At 38.7% G+C, this 25263-nt stretch overlaps 1 protein-coding gene across 6 annotated transcripts in view; it reads right to left on the minus strand.

Moving 5' to 3' along the window:
* LOC139942037 (beta-hexosaminidase subunit alpha-like) overlaps positions 1-25263 on the minus strand; it is a 31115-nt gene that overhangs the window by 3382 nt on the left and 2470 nt on the right. The window contains exons 2-11 of one of the 6 annotated variants that reach the window (XM_071938715.1): positions 19817-20031; positions 18789-18854; positions 17149-17192; positions 16038-16148; positions 13726-13827; positions 11614-11924; positions 9805-9964; positions 6381-6561; positions 1418-1508; positions 190-294 (exon numbers count right to left, since the gene is read on the minus strand). In XM_071938715.1, coding sequence (XP_071794816.1) covers positions 190-294; positions 1418-1508; positions 6381-6561; positions 9805-9964; positions 11614-11924; positions 13726-13827; positions 16038-16148; positions 17149-17192; positions 18789-18854; positions 19817-20031 — 1386 coding nt within the window. Of the gene's footprint in view, positions 1-189; positions 295-1417; positions 1509-5555; positions 5734-6380; positions 6562-7141; positions 7323-8358; positions 8540-8967; positions 9149-9804; positions 9965-11613; positions 11925-13725; positions 13828-16037; positions 16149-17148; positions 17193-18788; positions 18855-19816; positions 20032-25263 lie in introns of those variants that run through there. The other 5 variants (XM_071938717.1, XM_071938718.1, XM_071938716.1 and 2 more) reach the window with 5 other exon arrangements.

Consider the following 25263-nt stretch of genomic DNA (forward strand, 5'->3'; position numbering starts at 1 on the left):
ACCTTCGACCAGTGTGAAACTTTAAAAAGACTGCGTGTCCAACTCATGTGTGTGGAGAATCCAAAATGTTTGCAATCACCATCAAGTCTCAGATTATTTTTTATAAAAATGCTATGGTTGGTCTTGAAGATAAAAAAGAAAATTGTTAAGTAGGATTTGAAACTTTGCAAGAGACAAATAAAGTCTTACTTTAGCATCCTGCAGCGTTGCTCGGCTATTCTAGGAGCTGCTTTGCCAACATCATGAACAGTCTCTGCACTCCACAGTCTTTCTGCTACTGCACAACCTCTTGGCCTACATGTATATACACATCACAAAAATAACATTATAGGCTGGTTGGAAGGAGGTCCACCTGATATAGTGTTTGACTAGTCACCATTTACCAAATGCAGCCAACAAATCCTTCCAATTCATCGACACTTTTTGCTCTAAGGGATGCGTTGCCTTGAATTTTGCGATTTGGGCTTTAAAAAATGGGTCTTATTCAAAATAAAGTGAAATCGTATGACCGAAAAAGTGCTTTAAAAGTTGAATATAATAATTCACACAAGTATGCCTCGAAATTGAGTGGTTTTCCTCTTTTACTTTGTGAACAGCTCTCCATTGCTTGTTACCCAAGTTTTTATGCTAACAATTAATTTGAGTAATTATGAATAGTATCCAGTGCCTTTAAAGGATTCGGGTACTTTTTCAAAATGTCCATAGATTTATATTAAACTTACAGGGTTTGAAGATATTGATAGTGGAAAGCTTCCCCTCAAATATTACTTACTGAGGTGCTGTAGTTTTGAGAAATGTGTAAAACAATGTCATGAAAATACCTTTGTAAATGCTTAAAATAATTTTCGTTTCATGAGACAAAAATTATTTTCATGACATTTACTCATTACCCAAAAACTACAGCACCTCAGCACGTAGTATTTTTAGGGAAGCTTTCTACTACCATTATCTTCAAACTGTGTAAGTTTAGTGTAAATCTGTGGACATTGTGTTTTTTGTCCCATAAAAAGTACATAGACCATTTAAAGCCATTATACACTTTCGGTAAACAGTATTGTTCAAGTCCCACACTTCGTGTATCACAACTTATATATAAAATAACAATCCTGTGGAAATTTAGGCTCAATCGGACATCGGAGTCGGGAGAAAATAACGGGAAAACCCACTCCTGTTTTCGCGCGTTTCGCCGTGTCATGACATGTGTTTATAACAAATCCGTAATTCTCGTTAACGAGAATTTATATTGTTTTACCGTTTTCTCAAAAAGTAAAGCATTTCATGGACTAATATTTCAAGAGAAGTCTTTCACCATTACCTTCTGTAAACCCTGTAAATTATTTGTAAATCTGTGAACTTTTTTTTTTTTCTCTGTACCGAAAGGGTCCAATGGCTTTAACCCGAACCTGTAATTGCTTACCAGCTTCGCTGCATCAGATTGGTAGCATCAACATACTCTCCCCACATGCATGCTTCTCCACCAAACACCAAATCCTTCTGAGCTTGCGTACCTGTCAAATAAAACAATGACTTTATGTCAAGAAACATTTCTCTGATATATTGTCCAACAAAATTGTTTGGTAGTTTTGTGCAGTGATGCATGATAATTTCGTCCTCTTCTTTGATGAAATTGCAAACTTCTCAAAGTGCAATGCTAACTTTAACATTAGCAAAGTGAAAAAGGTTGCTACAAACAACTTTTATCAGATAAAATACAGGCATTTTAAAGACACAGGACACTTTTGGTACTTGTCAAAGACAGTCTTCTCACTTGGTGTATGAACAAATAACAAACCTGTGAAATCATGTACTCAATTGGTCGTCGAAGTTGCGAAACAATGGAAGAAAAAACACCCTTGTCACACGAAGTTGTGTGTTTTCAGATGCTTGATTTCGGTACCTCAAAATCTTACTCTGAGGTCTCAAAAATCAAATTCAAATATTTTGGTCGAAAATTACTTCTTTCTCGAAAACAACGTTGAGGGAACCGACTCTCAAATTGTTTATACTATCAACAGCTCTCCGTTGCTTGTTACCATGTAAGTTGGTATTACCAAAAGTGTCCACTGCCTTTAAACATGACTTTAATGTGATAAAAAAGCCTGCACTTTACCGAGTTGCATGTGGTAAGCTTGAGTGTAATACAGGTTGCGAGCTTAGAAAGCTGAAGGTGTTGGGTTATAAGGCTGATTAGATTAACAAGCAACTAGATAGTCAGAGTAGGATGAGGAAAATATTCTAGTTTCCAGACAACGGACAGAGTATCCTGACTGAAAAGTTGAGTCCATCAGCTCTTCTCAGAACCACCAATCACTCAAAAGAGATCTAACTATACTACTTGGTGTCACCGCAAATTTCTGATGTTATTGTCTTCCACCATGCAAACATTCAAGACTGATATTCTTATTTAGTAATGCACAACCTTGTCACAACAGTAAACTATAGCTTAATTTCACATACAACTTGTATCATTTGCTTTACTTTTCCAGCCCCCTGAAAATTATATGTTTAGTATTCCCACAAAAGCCCTTTTCACACTGTATTACTTATCAAAGTGGAATACAGCCCTGGGGAGGCCCCAGAAGTTGTTTTAACACAAGATTACCCTGGCACACTTTCACACTGTCCCGCCTCAGCCCTACTCCACAGGGTTCTGGCTGCACGTTTCAAGAGTACCCCAGGGTTTTACCGCTCACCCTCTACTCCAGAGCAGGGGTGTATACTCCCTGGGGTATGCACATTTTGCCAGGATAGATCTGGGGTAAAGCGCTGCAAGTGTGAAGCGGCCAGCCAGAGTAGTGTGAAAAGAGCTACAGTGATGTGATGGCAATTCCCTCCATTCCTTTACAACTATCAGGTCAGTACACCAAAGCTACTGCCTTCAAATCCAGCAAAGGAATCCTTATTACATTAACTCAGGTTTCCTCAATACTCAACAACACACCAGTTTTTTTTGTTTTTTTTTTTAATCCCCAATGTGCTGTTTGCTTGTTAGAGTTAGAGTTTTATGTTACCTGGCCGAAATTGGGGTTTTCTACTTGCCACAAAAGCTATATGTTTTTTGTATTGACCAACCAATTTACAAAATTCTGTAAAATCAACGTGGAAAACTGAAACCCCCAAGACTTAATCTTTGAAAAGAGGGGTTGCTATTGAAACGTGTTTTTTTTAAGTGTGATATTATAGTGCAATTTTGTAATGTAAGTTCACCCCAAACAAGGATCAATGTCACTCTTGGTAAGGGGCTACAAGAAGAATACATTGGAAAACAAACAAACAAACAATATCACATTTTTTGAGAGAGAAAAAACTAAGAAATATGGAAATGTGGATATATGTTGCAAAACACAGCAGTTATCAAATTATCAAATCTGATGATACTAAGGTGTACAGACATCCAAATCAATTTTTTTTTCAACTTTGTAAAATGGTAAAGTTCAGGGATTAATAGGGTATTTTTGTTGCTTAGAAGAAATTTATCAGAGATGTTAAGTTTGCATCGGGGATAAAGAATATTAATTTTGTTTTTTACCCATACACCGATGTGTGTTAGCATTGTATACTCAGTACTTTCCCGAGTCCTGTGAAAAAAATATCACAGGTATGTTACTCGGGTGGGATTTGAACCCACGACCCTTGCAATTCTAGAGCAGTGTCTTACCAACTAGATTACCGAAGTTGCCCGGTAGCTAGAGGCAGTTCGAATCCTATGTTTTGGCAGCGGGTACTGCAACGGTATTAGAGATGTTAAATTTGCATCGGGGATAAAGAAGACACGCTTACAGGGGTAAGACACTGCTCTAGAATTGCAAGGGTTGTGGGTACTAATCCCACCCAAGTAACATGTCTGTACGTGGTATTTTTTCACAGGACTCAGGAAAGTACTGAGTTTACAGTGCTAACACACATCAGTGTGTGGGTGAAAACCAAAATGAATAGCAGGAAGTTGTTAAATAACATTTTCTACTTAAGCAGCTCTATCAGATAGGTTCTAGGTGTTAAGCATTATTCCTATCCTACTCTGAGCTTGCTAATGATAGTTTGCACACAAACAAACAGAAAAGTAAACATTTTCAACCAGTGGCCACTTCATGTGCTGTGGATACGGTTTATGAACCAGACAATTTGCATTTGAATTTCAGTTTTGGAAGTCAAATGTACTGAAGTGGGGTGTAACCCCTCCCCCCCTAAAAAAAAACCTCCAAACATAAACACTGACATGACTAATGGTAAAAATCACTCTGACTCAAATTTGAAAACCTATAGAACAATATCATATTGACACTCGTGCAGACCAACATATAACAAGGTTTGAGCAGAATAAATAAACAAGGATTAATTGGCTGGTAGTTAACTTCTTGATGTGTACAGCAGAAAAACACCAAAAGAACAAAGCTTGAAAGCTAGAGAGATGTTAATCAAGACTGTTGATTTTAACCAGTAAGTGCCTCAACATTCAAAGGAGAGAGTTACAGGAGTCAGACAAGAATGCATATTTTACACACAATATTTAAAGGCAGTGGACACTATTGGTAATTACTCAAAAAAATTATTAGCATACAACCTTACTTGGTAACAAGTATGTAATGGGGAGAGGTTGACAGTATAAAACATTGCGAGAAATGGCTCCCTCTGAAGTAACGTAGTTTTCGAGAAAAAAGTAATTTTCCACGAATTTGATTTCGAGACCTCAAGTTTAGAATTTGAGGTCTCGAAATCAAGCATCTGAAAGCACACAACTTCGTGTGACAAGGGTGTTTTTCTTCTTTCATAGTTATCTCGCAACTCCGACGACCAATCAAGCTCAAATTTTCACAGGTTTGTTACTTTATGCATATGTTGAGCAAGTGAGAAGACTGGTCTTTGACAATTGCCAGTAGTGTCCACTGTCTTTGAGCAATTAAAATAAGCCAATTAACTGGGTAAAAAAAAAGCTCATGCATGGAATGAAGCTTTGAAGATGAGTGTTGAGTGTTGAGAGTCAAAACTTAGAGAGTCAAACTATCTAAATATCATTAACACGATCATCACAGCTTCAAAATAATTCATGTGTTACTCTTCTCTTTTCCTGTTACTGATTTGCCAGTTACAGGGATTTTTTATTAAACAGTGGCTAAGGTTTTACGGCAGAGGAATGCCTACGAAATCAGTAAAGTTAAAAAACAAATAAGCAAAGGCCTGTGTGTTACTTCAGACCGTAACAATCAACCTATCTGACGATTTCAACTTAGTCATGTCAAAGAACTACTTCTATACATTATGACAAAAATGGCACTGATGGTGGAGTCCGTCGAGTGATGCCATGAGCAAAATGAAACTCGTCCTCCACAGTTCAACAATGACGAAATGGTTCTATCAAAAAGCTGCATGGAACGCCTTCAACAATCAAAGCTATGAAAAAAAGTGAGGACCTCATGAACTAAAAAATAAAATCAAAATAAATTTTGGCAACAAATTACCGGAAAATTTGTTTAACTAAAGATGAATTTCAAAAGGGTTTGATGAGTGGAGGCAAAAGCAGCCTGTGGACTTTAATCTTTTCTTTGTGTCTCTTTTACCGACAAAGTTCAAAGGTTGGGCTAAATAGAAACTCTTCCAGTCCTGTCCATAGGGACTACCAGCGTAGTTCAGGTACCATGGAGTAGACAGCAAGGTTTTGTAGCCGAGTTTGGTGATTTTAGTCAGTTCTTGCTCCCAGGCCCCTTTCCAAACATTCACCACCGCTTCAGCTACGACCTTTGGAAATGTTAGTGCTGAAAGTTTAGGCAACTTATGGCAAAGTTATTCTGATAGAGCCTTAGGTGAATGGATGCTTAATTTACCACTACCACATGTAGTAAGTAACACAAGACAAATCGTAATCATTTTTTTGGTCAGCCTTGTTTGAGAAGTAAAATTAATCATCCCATAATGAAGGCTAGGGCTCACAGTGAGGTAAATTACCGTGGTAGCTAGATTCCAAAATAATAAATAATAATAATAATAAGACTTGTAATGCGCACATATCCACCCTGTTGCTTGGGTGTTCATAAGGCGAGGTAAAAAAAAAGAAAAAAGAAAAGAAAAAAACAGACACAACAAAATTAGTCCTTGAAAACCTGTGACATAAGATAACTTTTGAGAAGAGATTTGAATGTCGTGGTACAAAGACAAGATCTAAGATTAAGTGGTAGAGAGTTTCAGATTCGTGGTACAGCTGAAGAAAAAGACCTGTCACCCCATGAGTGTCGAGACTTACATGTAGGTTGCATGAGAAGAAGCATAACACATTTAGAATTTAGAAAAACAGCAACACCACAGCATGTCAGTTTGCTACATCAATAGTAGTGTTAGCTGGTACCTGCAGAATCACAACAAAAACAGCCACAGCTCAATTGGATTACCATTGAATTTTAGTGGCTCTACGGAGTAAATGCTCCGCCAGTCTTGACCGAACCCACCAGCATCGGGCCTACTCAGGTACCAAGGAGTTGATATCAATGATTTATAACCCTTCTGGGTGACTTTGAAAAGCTCCTTCTGCCATGGCGTCTTCCAAACATGGACCACTGTTTCAATACCGACCTTTGTGAAAAGCATGGGACATTAGTATTTTGATTCAAACTCAGCAATTTTAAGATCCGTCGCAAATTCTGTAAGCACAATAAAGCAGACAGTCAGAGGATGCCGCACATTCTGTTAAGCGGGATTGGCAGAAACAAAAGCAGTTCAAGCGACAAAAAAAAGGAAACTGCTAGCAACGGAAAAATTACCTCCTAGAAAATCAGCAACATTTTCAAGAATGCTCTGATGAGAAAATGGTCGTGTGACTTGGAATGTGTCATGTGTCATGTGTAAAACTTTGTTGGGCAATAAGTATGCTTGTTCGATATCACTATAGAGCTAAAAGCTATCGACAAAGCAGACCGTTAAGTTAGGGCTCATACACTGAGGAGAATTATTGTAGAATAAATTCTCTGATCCACAAATGATGAACAAGTACCCTGAAAACAAAAAAACACATGCAATGGTGACAAACCCTAAAGTGCATTGGATTAAAAATAACACAGCAACACCACATAATGCTAGTTATTAGCTACATCAATAGTAGTGTTAGCAGGTACATGCAGTCACAACAAAAACAGCCAAAGCTCACTAGGATTACCATTGAATTTTAGCGGCTCTACAGAGTAAATGCTCCGCCAGTCTTGACGGTACGGACTAACACCTGCCGCATTCAGGTACCAAGGAGCTGATATCAAAGACTTATAACCCTTCTTGGTTACATTGAAGAGTTCTGACTGCCATGGCGTCTTCCAAACATGGACCACTGTTTCAATATCGACCTTGGTAAAAATCATGGGACATTAGTTTTCTGTTTAAAACTCAGAAATATTTTTATCTTGGCAAATTCTGTAAGAGGAGTAAAGCAGCATAAGTTTAAAGGAACACAATGCCTTGGATCGGTCGAGTTAGTCTATAAAAAGCATTTGTAACCGTTTGTTATAAAATGCATTTGCTTGAAAAGATGTTTTAGAAGTAGAATACCATGATCCAAACAAACTTGCCTCGAAATAACGTGGTTTTCCTTTTACGTCGCGAACTAACACGGTCGGCCATTTATGGGAGTAAAATATTTGACTCCCATAAATGGCCGACCGTGTTAGTAGACGAAGTAAAAGGAAAACCGTTCAATTTGGAGGCATGTTTGTGTGGATCATTGTATTCTACTTTAACAACATCTTTCTACCCATATGCATTTTATAACAAACAGTTACAAACGCTTTTCTAAGACCAACTCGACCAATCCAAGGCAATGTGTTCCTTTAAGGATGCCACAAATTCTATAAGCGGAATAAAGCAGCAATAGTTCGAGGATGCCAAAAGCATTTTGAGCGACGACATTCACAAAACACTCTGTCAAAAGACACTGCTAGGAAAACTTTTCAATAATGCTCTCATAAAATTTTGTCAGGTAACTTGGAATGTGCCATGTGTAAAACTCGAGCAAGTACCTTGAAAACAAAAAAACACATGCAATGGTGACAAAACCGTACATGCAAGAATTAAGAAACACAGCGACAACACCGAATGCGTGTAAAGCCCGGTTAATACTTCCTGCGAATGCGAATGCGCTACGAATGTTGACATCACAAATTCGCAACAAATTATTCGCGGCAGTTCAACTTTGCTCAACTCACTTGCAAATATCGCTGCGAAAGGAGGGTTGTGACGTCAAATTCTCGTCAAATTCTCTTCGCATTCGCATTCGCACGAAGTATGAACCGGGCTTACGCTACATCAAGAGTAACGTTAGCTGGTGCCCACCACCCATGCACATGCAGAATCACAACAAAAACAGTCACAGCTCAATTGGATTACCATTGAATTTTAGTGGCTCTACGGAGTAAATGCTCCGCCAGTCTTGATTGTACGGACTAGCACCGGCCAAATTCAGGTACCAAGGAGTTGATATCAATGATTTATAACCCTTCTTGGTGACATTGAAGAGTTCTGACTGCCATGGCGTCTTCCAAACATGGACAACTGTTCCACTATCAACCTTTGTAAAAATCATGGGACATTAGCTTTCCTATCTAAAAGCAGAATAAGGCAGCATGAATTTATGGATACCACAAATTCTGTAAGCGGAATGAAGCAGAAACAGTTTAAGGATGCCAAAACAATGCCAAAAGTAGGTCAAGCGACGACACAACACTTTGAAACATGAAACTGCTGGCTAGTGAAAATTCACTTCCTAGAATATCAGAAAAAAAAATAATGAATACTCTCATGAAAAATAAGTCATTTGATTTGGAATGTGTCATGTGTAAACGTTCGTCGGGCAAAAGAATGCTTCATCCATATCACAGAAACCATTGACAAAAAACACAAGCAAATGGTCAAATTTCAAGTCTATTTGAAAACATAAACCCCAACCCATGATGAGTGGCCACTTGTTGTTTCCTCTTAAACACCAACGATAACCACCTTCAAAGTTATGCGGGTCCACAAGGTACTGGAGTTGCCACAGCTCCAAATAAGGATTTCTTGGGTAATTAAGGTACCATGGGGTAGACAGGAGAGCCTTGTACCCTAGCTCGGTCACCCTAGACAGGGTGTCGGTAAAACCTGGAGATTTCCAAACTTGAACTATCGTTCCTTCCTTCAACTGCCAAATAAAAGTTGAGGTTGTTATAATGATGATAGACGGCACGTACATGCCATGCCACCCCACCCCCCCCCCCCCCCCCCCCCCCGCCCTCCCAACTTAAGGCGAATCTGGACTTGCGGAGTTAGTTTCAGAAGGTTAGCACAGGCTCAAGTCAACAAACAACTTTGGATTAAACAATTTAAACCACAATTGATATTTTGTGATATCTAAGGCTACATGTTTACTTGAATGTACATACATGTATTTTAATTCTTCACAAAAGGTTGTACGTTAACCTTCTATAATACAAAACATCTTTAAGTATGAAGAACAAACTGAAAATTCATCTTTTTCCATTGCAGGGCATTCTGTGCATTTTTTTTTTGAGGGGGGGGGTATTTTGTTGTGCGAGTGCCTTCTTGGGGTTCTAACATGTCTAAGGAAACAATGCGACAGCTCAGTGCTAACATTTTGACATTCTGGACAAAAAGTTCTTTTGTTTGGCCGAAGCCCACTGAATTGAACAATGTCTTTGGAATGTTTTCTACTTGGTGTTTATCTTGGTTTTAAAAGCCCTCCTGTGCAATCTGGAATGGTTTTCTCTGATATATTTTTTATGACATTATTCTCTAACCCAACTGCCTTTTAAGAAACACTGAGTTTGTTGTTCCTACCTTTACTCCATTGTCTACGACCTCCTGCCAAACAAGAGGCTGCACCTTCAGCCCTTCCACAATATCCAGAAACCTCTGCTCATAATAACCCTCCAGTTGCGAGTAATTCTGACCATAACCCATCTGAGTCATGAATGCTTGGATATCTTTGTTGCTCTTCCTAAACCAAACAAAACAAGACAAGGGTGTGAACAAAAATGTTTTCAGATGTATAAGTACAATTTCTTTACTTGGATAATAAACCAGACCTTGTTATAAAGGCAGCGGACACTATTGGTTATCACTCAAAATAATTATTAGCATAAAACCTTACGAGGTAGCGAGTAATGGGGAGAGGTTGATAGTATAAAATGTTGTGAGAAACGGCTCCCTCTGAAGTGACGTAGATTTCGAGAAAGAAGTAATTTTCCACGAATTTGATTTTGAGACCTCAGATTTAGAATTTGAGGTCTCGAAGTCAAGCATCTGAAAGCACACAACTTCCTGTGACAAGTGTTTTTTTCTTGTATTATTATCTTGCAACTTCGACAACAGAGCGAGCTCAAATTTTCACAGGTTTGTTATTTTATGCATACGTTGAGATACACCAGGTGAGAAGACTGGTCTGACACAATTACCAATAGTGTCCAGTGTCTTTAACAGATGTTAACGCAAGGTCGTGGTTCAAATCCCACCCGAGTGATACATGTATGCCTGTAGATATTTTTTACAGAACTTGGAAACACAGAGTATACAATTCTTAATAAACATCGGCTAAAAGCAAAGGTTACATGTACCTTTGGTATTTGAAACTGTTCCATTGTTTTAATCCTATATAAATGAAGATGTACATGTATACAAAGAACTAACATGTGACATTTCATTTCAAAAGGTGTCATTTTGAGATATCTCCCAAAATCCAAACGCAAATAATCACTAATACTAATACACAATCGGAGAAGCGTGAATGAAAAGTAACACCTCTCAGATTCACATTTGAGGGCACAAAAATTGATACCTTTTAACATAAACACATTACTTTGAACTGAAACACTTCTCAAAATGCTTTATACTATCGAAAGCTGCTGCAGAGCGATGTTTTCACGAGAGTGGCGTAAATCTGTTGTTCACGATAAAATAATTTTTTGTGAAACTATTTTACTCATTTCTCAAAAATTTCATCACCTCAGCAAGAGATATTTTAAGGGAAATTCAGGCCTGTATGCTTCGTTTTTGAAAGGGCAAGGGCACTAAGGCGTTTTCTCTTTGGCAAAAGGCACCCTATGAGGAAGTTGTAAATTTCTACTGGAGCATTTCAAGGGCACCAAGGCAATGGCAAGGGGCAACGGATGCAATCTCCTCCGTTGCCTCCGTGAAGTATCGGGCTGGAAGTGAACATTTGTGTTGTGTGTCTTACAAAAAGTACCCAAACATGGCAAACCCTTTAAAGCCATTGGACCCTTTCGGTTCAGAAAAAAAATAAAAGTTCACAGATTTACAAATAACTTACAGGGTTTAGAGAAGGCAATGGTGAAAGACTTGTCTTGAAATATTACTCCATGAAATGCTTTACTTTTGAGAAAACAGCAAAACAATAGAAATTCTCGTCACCAGAGAACTACAGATTTATTTTAAACACATGTCATGACACGGCGAAGCGCGCGGAAACAAGGGTGGGTTTTTTCATTGTTTTCTCCCGACTCCGATGACCGATTGAACCTAAATTTTCACAGGTTTGTTATTTGATATAGAAGTTGTGGTACACAAAGTGTGGGCCTTGGACAACACTGTTTACCGAAAGGGTCCAATGGCTTTAAACACACCACTCACCAGCAGGCAAAGTTAACTTCATCTCCTCCAAGATGAATATACTGATCGGGGAACACCGATGCAATCTCCTTAAAAAACTTGGCCAAGAAATCATAGGTTGAATTCAGCATGGGGTTAACAGGGCCGTAGGAACCGGTGGGTTTCCCTGTCTTATCTGCACAGGGGGTCAAGAGGTTAGGCACGGAGCCCCAAGACTGAGTGTGACCTGGTGTGTCAAACTCCGGGATGACTCGTATTCCACGATCTCGTGCATAGTTGATGACATTTAAGACGTCTTGCTGACTGTAGACATAAGATGACATGAATGCTCCCTGAAACACATATAAATATATTTACTCAATACTGCACAACAAACAAGATTAAAGATAGGATTTGAGGCGTTGCATGGTGAGGTATCAATATTTGGTTTGCGGTAACACCATGTGTGTATCTACTTGCAAGGTAGATTTTGTTCTTAGAGAACTGTCTTTCTTTATTCTACTACCGCGGAGTAGATTTATCAGATGTTCGGGAGACTTCTCAGTTCTGAAAAAAACTGTCCTGCTTTAGATTAAAGATCCTGACAAGAATTAGCATTTTGAATAATTGAGTAGAAAGACTCGTTTGTACTCATTTTATCAAAGTTCCAGCTAGACTGATTATTGTATTGTGCAGTGCAAGATTAAGTTGATTTTAATAATAATAACAGAACCTAAAGGATTTGGGTACCTTTTCAAAATGTCCACACATTTACATTAAACTTACAGGGTTTGAAGATAATGATAGTGGAAAGCTTCCTTTCAAATATTACTTACTGAGGTGCTGTAGTTTTAAAACAATGTCATGAAAATATGTTTGAAAATGCTTAAAATAATTTTCGTCTCATGAGACGAAAATTATTTGCATGACATTTCCCAAAAACTACAGCACCTCAGCACCTCAGCACCTCAATATTTTCAGGGAAGCTTTCTACTATCATTATCTTCAAACTGTGTAGTTTAGTGTAAATCTGTGGACATTGTGTTTTTTGTCCTACAAATGACAAAAGTTACATTCACCCTTTAACCAAAGATTTGTTTCTGTATTTTCTTGGAAAACTGTTCATTTTTCCATTTTGATTAAATGAGAGCAGAGAATAATTTTGACAGTGTGAATGTAGTTGATTTTCTACAAGTTACAACTCCACTGCTATTTTACACCCAACAGAAACTCGAAGAGCTCCCTCTTGTGGTCGATAATAAACTTTAAAGTACAGGTCCCAGTGACAGATGTTACATACAACATGGTATTTTAGCTGGTAATTCCTTATTCTGATAAGTATAACTTTTCTGCTAGCAACTATTTTGTGCTGCAAACCCTTTCAGTGTCCGCATTTCATTGCGTTCTGAGCCTAATGAGCTTAGCTTTTTTAGGGGTTTTCAAAATTCTGCATCACAAAACTGTTTTGAAAGGTTTTTCACATCCAACAAAATGCAACTTGCTGATTCATGTTTCTTAGCATTCCAAAAGTCAATCATTTTTCCATTGCTAGAGTGATAATGTCCTCTCGTTATAACATAATATTATGGTTCGTACATGTGCTATTGATGACACTTTTTGAGTACATAAAATAAATCATACATTTTCGATAATGGCGCATTTTGAGTACACAAAAATGTATGATACTTGTAGGAACTTGGCACTGAAAGAGTTAAGCAGCTCTATTAAAACATTCCTCAATGATTAAAGGCAGTGGACACTATTGGTAATTGCTCAAAATAATTGTTTGCATAAAAACTTACTTGGTACCCAGTAATGGTGAGATGATGATAGTATAAAACATGGTGAGAAACGGCTCCCTCTCAAGCACAAAGTTTTAAAGAAGAAGTAGTTTCTCACTTAAAGATTTGATTTGAATTGCAGACCTCAGCTGAGGTCTTGAATTCAAGCATCTGAAAGCACACAACTTGTGCGACAAGAGTCTTTTTTCTTCCATTTTGTCTGGCAACTTAAAATTGAGTTCAAACTTTTACAGATTTGTTATTTTATGTATATGTTAAGATACACCAAGTGAGAAGACAGGTCTTTGACAATTACCAGAGGTGCCCAGCGCCTTTAAACTAGGCCCTGGCTCTTTAACAAAAATAACGTTACCTTTTCACTCATGTAGGGGAATGTAGTGCTTTCATACGGGAAAGACTGATCATCGACGATATGCCAGTGAAATACATTCATCTTGTTGTACGCCATCGCATCCTTTAAATTTAAAGAAGACACAAAGATACACGTAAGTAACAACTCTGGATAATGCCAAAGCAAGACATATAGTTAAACTTCCAATTTAAACAACTATAAAAAAATGTATCAACCTTTTGCTATGGACAGAAATTGCAGAAAATGTGTCACTTTAATACCAAGCTAGCTAAGGGATAACAAAATATAGTTACAGGCTGGACAGTCAAAATAGCTTCCTTGGGCATTAAAAGAATTTAACTTGTAGTTCCCAAGGAGAACCAAATACATCTGGGCTATAACAGTTGAAGGGAGCTATCCATTTCAGGAGATTCCGAGTTTGGCTACAGAATTGGTGGAAACACAAATCGTGAAGACCACAGATTAACATTTAAAACTTACACGGTCTACAGATGATGATAGTTGAAAACATCCTGAAATGTCATATTTGATGAGAAATAAATAATCTAACTTCGCATTTGGAATTCATCCCTCAGTGAGCACTTGACTCATTTTTATTTTGGCATTAAGCAAAGCAAAATTTGTTAACTGTTTTTCACTATTCTCTCGTGACCCAGATGGCCGATCAATCTCAAACTTCTACAGGTTTGTCAGGTTTACATAATATGGTGAATTGCAGTAAGTGCTTACACTGCCAGCAACTGTTTAGTTAGCCAATTCTGTAATGTTCCTTTAAGTGAGTCTGTTATATTCCCATTAGCAGTTAATCTGTCTGGACAACATTGGCTTGTTCATGATCTATTTAAAAGATTAAAGTCCACTATTTGAAAAAGGAATTACATGGAGATAATAAAGGGTACTAAAGTTGGTTTAACTCATGGTTCAACTCCATCGAGTTCAACTCTGTGTGTCTGGACGGATCTAAAGTTAGTCCGAATTCAGTTCAATCCACAAAAGATAAACCGTCCAGGGAGGGGGTTTATCTTTAGACCGCTTCGGGTTTATCTTTTAACACTGTGTGTGGACAGAATAAAAAAGACCACATCCGGTTTAACTCACAACAGACGACCCATTGACCTCCGTAATCATTACGTAAACACACGGTGACCAATGAACAGGCCAATAAACAGGATGTTAGAGTAACAGGGTCGCGTTTTTTCTTGACCTCTTAAAACCAAAGATAAACCGGATCGGGTTTAACTCAGTGCTGTCTGAACGCAAAGGGGTTTTATTTTTACGATCACCCCCTGCTGCTCGTAAAAGTTAAACCGGTTCGGGTCTAACTTAGTACGCTTTCTGAACATACCCAGAGTGTGATAATTTGTTAGCATGAAAAAGCATGTATTCTTATGGTCTGTTATCTAATGGAGCTCTTCTGTACATTCATGGTACAACAGTATTACAGTCTAGTCTAGTACACTGGGCATAATTACAGATGTGAACTTAAGCGGCCCTCAGGTCGACCTACAATTTTCTTACGCACGCAACAAACCGTCGGAAACGCGCAGACAAAATATGCTCAGGTCACAACAACTGAGAAATCATGAACCCACAATTGGTTACTGACAGTCGGGATCACGTTGTACAGGTTGAAATTGTTCTACTCTTGCGACTGCTAAGTTTTTCAAGCGATGACTTTTTAAGATTGTCTTAAAACGGAAACCATCGCAGTTACACTCAGGTTGTAAATAATCGGCGACTGAAAAGTTCCCGAATGGTCTTAGCTCAGGCGCAGTGTAATTTTGAAAAGTAAGTCGCCGTCTGTTTCTTGTCGACGCAAGGTCGACCTGAGGCCGGCTTTAGTAAACAGCCAAAATAGGCAGTTGCCTGTGATGGTAAATGGATTGGTGAGAATTCAGTGCTCAGTCATAAAATCATATTATTTCCTTCAACAACATTGATTGGATCAATTTTCTAAAGCATTATGAATGCAGGGGCGCTTTCACATAGAGCTAAGATTGATAGCCTAGTAGCTGTGGGTTCGAATCCCACCCGAGTGATATGCCTGTGATATTTTTTCACAGGACTCAGGAAAGTACTGAGTATACAGTGCTAACACACATCGGTGTATGGGTAAAAACCAAAATAAATATAGCTGTAAATCAATCGTAGATGCTTGGTAAAATGTGATGTAACAATGCAAATCACTATACATGTAGTAATACTGACAAATTTTCTTACGATGGATGTTATTGCTTTGTGAAATCAACCCCAGGTGCATTTACTTCCTTGAAACCTTGTATTCAATTGAATAAGATGATAAAATCTCATACCAAGAACTGGAGAAGTTTTCCGACTGGTAGAAAATGCCTCGATGAATCCACCAGATATCCACGATGAGCAAAGCGTGGAAAGTCCACAATGCTGGTCTTGTTCACAACCAACTAATGACAAACAAAAAACATTGTTTTTGTATGTGGGATTTGAGGCATAGACCTTTATCCTGGTGCAGCCATCTTGAATTGTGTTCATTGATATCGATGAAACCAAACCGAGGCTGGAAGAACAAAATAGTCTGGTTCCAATTTGAAAAATGATTATTTGCATTCATTGTCATTATTCGAAACAAGGAACATGACCAAGATGGAGGCAGCATGATAAAGGTCTTTTGCATGGTGAGATATCAATCTACAGTTGGTTTGCAGTATCACCATGTGTGTTTCTACTTGCTAGGTAGATTAATGTTCTTTTGAGAATTTGTCTTGCTTCATATTCTACTACCGCAGAGTAGATTTTTGGAATTCAAGAGACTTCTCAGCTCTGAAAGGAACTGCCTTTTAACTACTAAATGGGCTGAAGGTCGAATGTAGGCAGGGACTACCCTCGAAGGAAAATAGTTTGGATAATTTTTCACCCAAATCATTTCAACCTGAGAAAGGATTTTAAATGCATTGATTTCTGAGGGTTGGTGTCCCTTTGGCAATGCTGCGGCCATCAACTTAACTGGGATCCACTGTCACCTCGCTAAATGTGGAATTATTTTACGTTTGTGAAGATGACTTAGGCAGTGGACACTATTGGTAATTACTCAAAATAATTATTAGGATAAAACCTTACTTGAAAACGAGTAACGGGAGAAGTGGATAGTATAAAACATTGTGAGAAACGACTCCCTCTGAAGTGATGTAGTTTTCGAGAAAGAAGTAATTCTCCAGGAATTTGATTTTGAGACCTCAGAATAAGCACTAAACTTCGTCTGACAAGGGTATTCTTTCATTATTATCTCGCAACTTCGCAACCAATTTAGCTCAAATTTTCACAGATTTGTTATTTTATGCAAATGTTGGGATACATCAAATGAAAATACTGGTCTTTGACAATTAACAATGGTGTCCGGTGCCTTTTAACGTCATAATGATTGCTCTGCAAAAAGCAAACTCTTACCGATCCTGCTGATTGGTACACAATCTGGCTGAACGTTTCCAAGCCTGTTAAAGAAACACACCATGAACATGGGAGCAATTAATACAAAGTTTGTTGGTTGTAAGCTCATAATCTCAAACTCTGAGGAAATGTCTTAAAGGGAACTCAAAGGTTTGGTAATCACTCTGAAAATTAATGGCAATAAATACTTAATTGATTAGTACGGCAGGTTTTGATAGTATAAAGTATTTTTGAGATTTATTTCTGTTTTTTGTGATTATGAAAAAATATTAAAGTTTTTATTACAAAAATTTTAATCTGAGAAGCTATACTGACAATAAGGTTTCTCAGACTAAGTAATCAATGACGGATTATTCTTCCGGCTTGAAAATAACCGCTCCGGCTTTTCAGCTATATCAAAAATGCAACCAAAAATGCAAAAACTTTTTACATGAAACCTTCACGAGTTAGTTTTATTTTATGAAGCTGTATTATTGTCAGAATTTAATCTCATGGACACATCAGAATTTAGAATCTCCCTCTTCAGTAGTTGTGAGTTTATCAAAAGTTTACTGTACCTCTTGAATATTTATCAGTATACAATTGTTGCACGCTGTGACGGGATCTATGGAGTTTTGTACACTTCGCCTCGGGTACAGTTTGCCACCGAGGGTGTACAAAACCCATGGACCCCAGTCACAACGTGCAACAATTGTTTTGTAAAATTGGTATTCCTCTTTTCAAAGTTATGTTGTCATCTTCAAATATTATTACGACAGAATATAGTTTAATAAGCAGACAAACAGTTCAAATAAGAAAAAAATATTCACTGTTCCCTCCAAATCGAACCCGAGGTGTTTCTACACAGCGATGGAAATCAACCAACGGTGGGAACGATCAAAGTGATGTACACCATGTACATCACTTTTCATGTTACTCGACCCTGAAAGCCATGTACATGTAACACGCGTTTTTGTATCACATCACGTGATTGGTTCTTGACCAATAGAACTTCACAATTTGTTACCGAGGTTTAACAATATTTAGTATTTGTAAAAAAGACCAAACTTGGTGAAGGTTAGAGAGAAGTGTTTATGTTAAACTAGTAACTTTTTTCTATATGTATTTCTGGTGTAATTTGTCTGTAATTATTTGATTTTGTGTAGAAGTCTTTCAGTCATGAGTGCCTTGCGGGGTAAGCTGTGACATAAAGTAGGACTTAAAAATCAAAGTGTTCCAAAAACATCAATTTAAAGACACTGGACACTATTGCTAACTGTCAAAGACAACTCTTTTCACTTGGTGTATCTCAACATGCATAAAATAACAAACTTGTAAAAATTTGAGCTCAATCGGTCATCGAAGTTGCGAGACAATAATGAAAGAGAAAAACACCCTTGTCAAACAAGTAGTGTGCTTGATTTCAAAACCTAAAATTCTAAATCTGAGGTCTCGAAATCAAATTCGTGGAAAATTACTTCTTTCTCAAAAACTATGTTACTTCAGAGGGAGCCGTTTCTCACAATGTTTTATACCATCAACCTCTCCCCATTACTTGTCACCAAGAAAGGTTTTATGCCAATAATTATTTTGAGTAATTACCAATAGTGTCCAATGCCTTTTAGAACCAATGGTTTTGTACACCATTTGTTTTACAATACCTCTTAATGCTCCCCATGCTGAGTGTGCTGTCAGCACAGCATCATTTCCACCAACTTCCAATGTGTCTGTGGATTAAGTAAAAAACATAAACTGTAATGTCCATCTTCCTCTCACAAAAAGCTGTCAACATTAAACTTTAGGGTGCATTGGTGGGTCAAAACAGTGTTGAAATGAATAAATAAAAACACTTTTAAACACTCTGATTATCCTGAATGGTCGCTTAAAAATAATGTTCTTCTGACAGAGACCCAAGCAGAAGCATGACAAATAGGCACCTCAGAAAGGGGGGGTTTCAATCCTAGCTCAACTGAGACCTCAAAACCTTGAGAGTACGGATGAGGGACTTCCAGTGGTATAAAAAAAAGTGTCTCTTCATAAACTGATCAGGCCATTTAAAATGTGTGCTTTTTGCACGATTTAGTGAAAGTCTAATAGATGTTAGTTTTGCATCAGCGATAAAGAATACAATTTGGTTTTACCCTTTAGCACAACATGTATCAAGCAGTGTATACTTTGTACTTTCCTAGGGTCTTTGAAAAAAGCACAGGCAAATCACTTGGGCGGGATTGAACCCTCGATCTTTGCTTTGCTAGAGCAGGGCCCAATTTCATGGCTCTGCTTACCGCCGAATTCTGCGCTTACAATCACGATTCCCCACTTACGTGCAAGCGCCAAATTTCTGCGCTAGCCTTGTAAGCGTAGAATGCCTAGTAACGTTGAGTACGCACGAGCAGAAGCCCAAATTCGCCCCTAACCCGTGAAATACGCTTGCCGTAAGCACAGAATTCCCTGCTTCCGTAAGCGCCGATTCTGTGCTTACGGTAAGCAGAGCCATGAAATTGGGCCCTGATGTCTTACCACTGGACCACCAAGCTAGCCCAGTAGCTAGAGGCAGCTTGAATCCTATGTATAAGCAGCCAGTACCGCTGAAAGTCCCAAACCATTTGCATTTTGCATTTCCATTTGCATTGGTCTTAAAATTCCAAAACTCTTTTAGACCTCTTTTTATTTTATTCTTTATACTCACAGTTTTCTAAGGACTCGAGTGAAGGGTAGAGCTCACTGCAGTCAGTGATGCTGACTGCAAGACCTGTCAGAGGAAGAGGGGCCTCATCAGTAACTTCTTGTTTCTTCTCACTCTGCTTGGCCAATGGCTTAGGCAGTTGAGAAAAGACGATTTCTTTATAGCGAACTAATGCTTGAGCCAAGACTGGGCAAGATACAGCTGTTTTCTGGTAGAATCTGCAGAAGAATTAAAGGTCAAACTTAGAGTTAGATAAAGCCGGTTAAAAAAGATTTGTTAAATTTTCATCACTCAAGATTGGGGGGAGTGGTTGGGAGGGGACAGTACATTTTTTGTATTTTTTAATTTTTACTTAAATGAAAATTGTCGGTCGCAGATCAGCAGTTCGTTGATCCAGTAAGCTGGTACCCACGTGTATAGCGCTTGGTGACCCAAAAATTACGCACTGAACATATTGAGAAGTCAAAAAACGTGCAGTGTGACAAAAAGCAACAGTTAGTACCAGGTAATTTTTTTTATTTATTTAACTCAACAAAAAGGCAAAGCAAGCACTATGGATGAATATTGTGTGTGGGGGAACGTTTGATTGTGGAGTATATAAAGGAAACTGAAGTTATTGATGGCAAACAGATTGTAAAATATGATTGTAAAATATTCACCTATCAACGAAGATTTTGAAAATGTATAGCGTTAACATGGTTAAGGACGCCCAAAATGTTAGACCCCTATTTTGCTCATGGGCGGGGAGAGCTTTATAGTTTCTAGAAGTAAATAATGGTCAGACCATGAAGGTAAAAGGAAGGAGGGAAAACATCTAATCTAATTGGGTAATCGTGCCACGCACTTTTTCACAAATTTTTACAAAAATTGAACGTCTCATTGAGTCATTTGAGTAAAAGTGATGGCAGGATACGCAAACTTTTTCGAATATATTAAAATTAGTAGTACACTACTGGCTCCCAACATCTCTAAACAAACCTAAAAGATTTCTGATCTTCCAATGTGTAAATATCTGGTGTTGTGATGAGCGTTTGTGGCATTGGCCAAGGTGAGCCGACCGATTGCTGTTGATGTTGCAGGCGGTTCGTGTCGATCGGTTGCTGACCACTGCAAGTTACTTCTTCTGTCATCTGGCGATTTCCATGAACATTCATCATAAACATCCCTAAAGTAGCTACAATAAGGGCAACCGACATGTTGTACGTTGAATGTTGTTAATAAACATGCAGTAAACTGTACACCAGGCTGCAGACAAAAACACTTGACAGAAACTGCCACCACAGTCTAGTCGCGCCGCCAAGGTTGTACGGTATCACGTGTTGTGATATTCGAAGATCACATGATGGCTGTCACGCGCCACTTTAATTTAGCACTCGAACACCTGTTTATTCACCCCCGGCTGGCGCCAAGTGTCTATGACCAAAACAGTGACCACTACCACCTGACAGTCATTTATTGGAGAATTTGAATAAAATCAATATCAAATGCATATGCGAGTGCGAGTGTGATGACACGGTACTCTGCAAATCGCGGTCCCAGAATTGCTCCCTTAAATGTTAAATTTTCTCAAACTAAACTGCGCCAATAAAGTATCTAAACACTTACAAATGGTCAGATATATCGGAACCTGAAATAGTATGCCAAAAAATAATTATTCATTTCTATTCACCGTTAATTTCTGCACATTTTGACACATCTTATGTTGCGCTACGATGTTGTTTGGTGGATTTATGGGCACTTGAGTGGCTTAAGGTCGAATTTCAAAAGTTGCAAAAGCCCCTATTCGAGCTAAATCGTTGTATTGTGACGAGTAAGATCAGCGTTTCTTTTGCCCGCCTTTTATAAATGATTTGTTTGTCGCGTTTTGGATAAATCGGTTGCGATGAACATCAGCAATAATTGTCAGTAACCAAGCAAAGGGGTCAAAGATGGGAGGCATACAACAAAATGGGTTAAGAGCCAGAATCCCTGATTATGGTACGACAGGGAAAGGTGTTTCAAGATAACAGGAAAGATGGCTCAACTGACCAAACAGGAAAGAGGACGGATCGTTGGTTTGATAGAAGCCGGTATGTCGATTCGAGCTGCAGCTCATCAAGTTGGAACGTCACCAGCGACGGTCGGTAAAATGGTGGAATGGCTACCAAGCTCAGGGAAATGTGGACAACCTGCCAAGGAGTGGCCGCCCGAGTGTGACTTCTGCAGCAGAAGAAAGTGAACAAGTCCATCAAGCCTGACACCACTCTCGAGGGATTGCGACGCACCCTGATCAGGAAATGGCAGGGGATTGACTAGGGACAGATCAGATGTCTCGTTTGGAGTATGAGAAGACGACTCCTTGCCGTTAACAGTGATGGAGGACACACCAAGTATTGAGGACAGGATATCAGCAGTTTTAGAGTTAAAGATACGGCCATAAATTTCCTGGTCAAGTAAACGAAATGAGTTTGTGTCTTTTGTCTTGATTTTGTCTGTGTGTGAGGCTTGTGTGAGTTCCCTTCTGGAATTAGGGTGAATAGGGGCTTTTGCAACTTTTGAAATTCGACCTTAAGCCACTCAAGTGCCCATAAATCCACCAAACAACATCGTAGCGCAACACAAGATGTGTCAAAATGTGCAGAAATTAACGGTAAATAGAAATGAATAATTATTCTTTGGCATACTAATTCAGGTTCCGATAAATCTGACTATTTGTAAATGTTTAGATACTTTATTGGCGCAGTTTATTATCTATCAAGTAATAAATATTATTGTTTTAATGCAAATTAACAATTTTAAGGGAATAAAATAGGCCCTACCTGCCTACTAATTTGCAGGAACGAAATCATTTTTTCCCGTCATCCGTTTTTTCTGTATCTGTTATAACTTTATGTGCTGCGTGTTTCTTTGGCGCTAGATTCTGAGCAATGCAGTTTCTCATGGATTAAATACATTTTAACAAAATGCCCACAGATTTACAATAAACTTACACAGTTTGAAGATTATGATAGTAGAAAGCTTCCCTTGAAATTTTACTTACTGTGGTGCTGCAGCTTTTAACCAAGTAAGGTTTTATGCTAATAATTACTTTGAGTAATTACCAATAGTGTCCACTACCTTTAAGATGACTTTGGGCAATCAGGGGCTATTGTGACTAAAAAACTAATAACTTAATGTAAGTAATGCATAATAGTCTCCCTGGTCCAATAGTTTCCTGTTGAGGCTCTGCATTCAATTAAGGTACAAAATCGTTTAACTCCATCAACTCATTGCAATATTGCATAGCATTAATTCTTATTCAAATTCAGGGACAGTGGAGGCATTCCAATTTGGGGAGTGTAGAATGTATACATGTACGTACATGTATACATGTACGTACATGTATACATGTACATGTACATATACATGTATGTACATGTATACATGTACATGTACGAACACATTACAAGGTCTATGCACTGAACCATGCATTTTCCAAATCAGATGCAGTCAGGCAGTCTAGGTTTATGAACAAAACCCAAACAGATTCTAGTTTCTCTTCAAACTTGAAATTACATGTAGAGCAGACTTTTGTGCAGAGGACCCCCAAAATTGTTACTCTTTTACAAAGTTTGTATATAATAGTTACATGCCTGGATAAGAGTAGTAGGAGGCCTAGTATGTCCTGCTTTCGGTGGTGGGATCAATTTCACAGAGTCAGGACTAGTCCTAACTTAGGACTAGTCCTAGAAGATATACAAATTGCATGGATAGTCCTAAGTCAGGATGAGTAACTGGTCCTAACTCGAGATAAGACGAGTCCTAACTCTTTGTGAAATCCACCCCTGGTCAGCAGAGAGTCTTTACTTCATGATCAAGCAACCAGAAGAAAACTTTAAACCACCCCACCACCCCAAGGAAAAACTAACAAGTTGGGGTAGAACAATTTCTAGACCTGGCTGGCTCCAGTCTAGTCTTGAAGTCAAGACGGTAATTGTTAAGCGCGGTGTGTAGTTACAGCGCGGTGTAGCTGCGGGGACGATACACACACCCTCGATCCCAGTATGTGTGTGTGAGTCAGTCGCAATTACCTGTGCCTGTACTTCATGTAATCAGGGGAATCCCCATGAAATCAGGGGAATCCCCATGAAATCAGCCATTAACTGACTGGTTATTTGCCTCCACTATGGACTTAATGGGCCAGCGCGTGCCATTAAGTGACCAGAGCGGGGGCGAAGCCCCCGCCCTGGTCACTTGGCACCCGCTGGCCCATTCAGTCCATAGTGGAGGCAAAAAAAAAAACCCAGGCGAACCCCCCCCCCCCCCCAAAAAAAAAAAAAAATTAGTTAGAGCTGCCTCGCGCTACCTACGACTGTTGCATGTGTAACATCGCACTGTGACTGTTGCATGAAAGGCAGACAAATAGGCAGCGCCTAACGACTTGTCATCAAGTCTAGCTCCAGTCCCACTCTACCTAGTCAACTGTCCTTTGTCCGACCCCAAACTGTTTATTATTAAAAACCAAGTATGGGATTGAATGTTTTGTGCTTTTCTGCTACACCACTCGAGAAAAGCAAATTATTTTACTTTCAATTTCCTCTTTTTCCGTTGGTGGACGAAAAATGGCCACCTGCATTTTCGCTATCAGAATAAAATAAAAGTACATTGAACGATTTGACTTTACTTTCTCCGTTTCTGCCACATAAAAATACATTGTTACTCTGGTGCCCAAAAAATCTGCCACCTGTGGCAGAAAATCAGAGGCTATGTCAATTAATGGGAATTTTTCTACTTTATTATGCTTTTTCGATACCGGAAAAGCAAATTTTACTCAGATACGGTTTTGCCCGTATATTATGTAATTAATTAGTACGACTTTGCAGTTAGCTATTCTGATAATACTAAAGCAGATGGCCACTTTTCGTCCTTCGAAGCTATCTTTATAGAATAGTCAGAATAAAACGTGTCATTTGCGCATGAAGGATCATAGGCCAACTCAGGGGTCAGGCTGCTAATTTATTATACCTGGTAGTGGCTTCGTACAGTAACTGTTACATATGGTGGCCCCGAAGGGACATCGCATAACGCAAACGTGTGCGCACACGTATGCAATGTCGTGAAACAAATCGCGAATATATGCGCACTTGTATACAATATCGTGAAACAATTCGCGAATATGTGCGCACACGTATGCAATGTCGTGAAACAATTCGCGAATATGTGCGCACACGTATGCAATGTCGTGAAACAAATCGCGAATATGTGCGCACACGTATGCAATCTCGTGAACCAAATCGTGAATATGTGCACACACGTATGCAATTTCGTGAACCAAATCGTGAATATGTGCGCACACGAGTGCGATTTGTTTTGCAATGTCGTGAATTTTATTGCATACCATGTTGCATACCATTAGGATGATGTCATAGTTGTGGATAATTTGTTACCGATCTAGGGAGTACTGTGGCGCTACAGCAGGCTCCCTCTGTAAA

Source organism: Asterias amurensis, chromosome 9, assembly GCF_032118995.1.
Source record: "Asterias amurensis chromosome 9, ASM3211899v1".
Taxonomy (NCBI): Eukaryota; Metazoa; Echinodermata; class Asteroidea; order Forcipulatida; family Asteriidae; genus Asterias; species Asterias amurensis.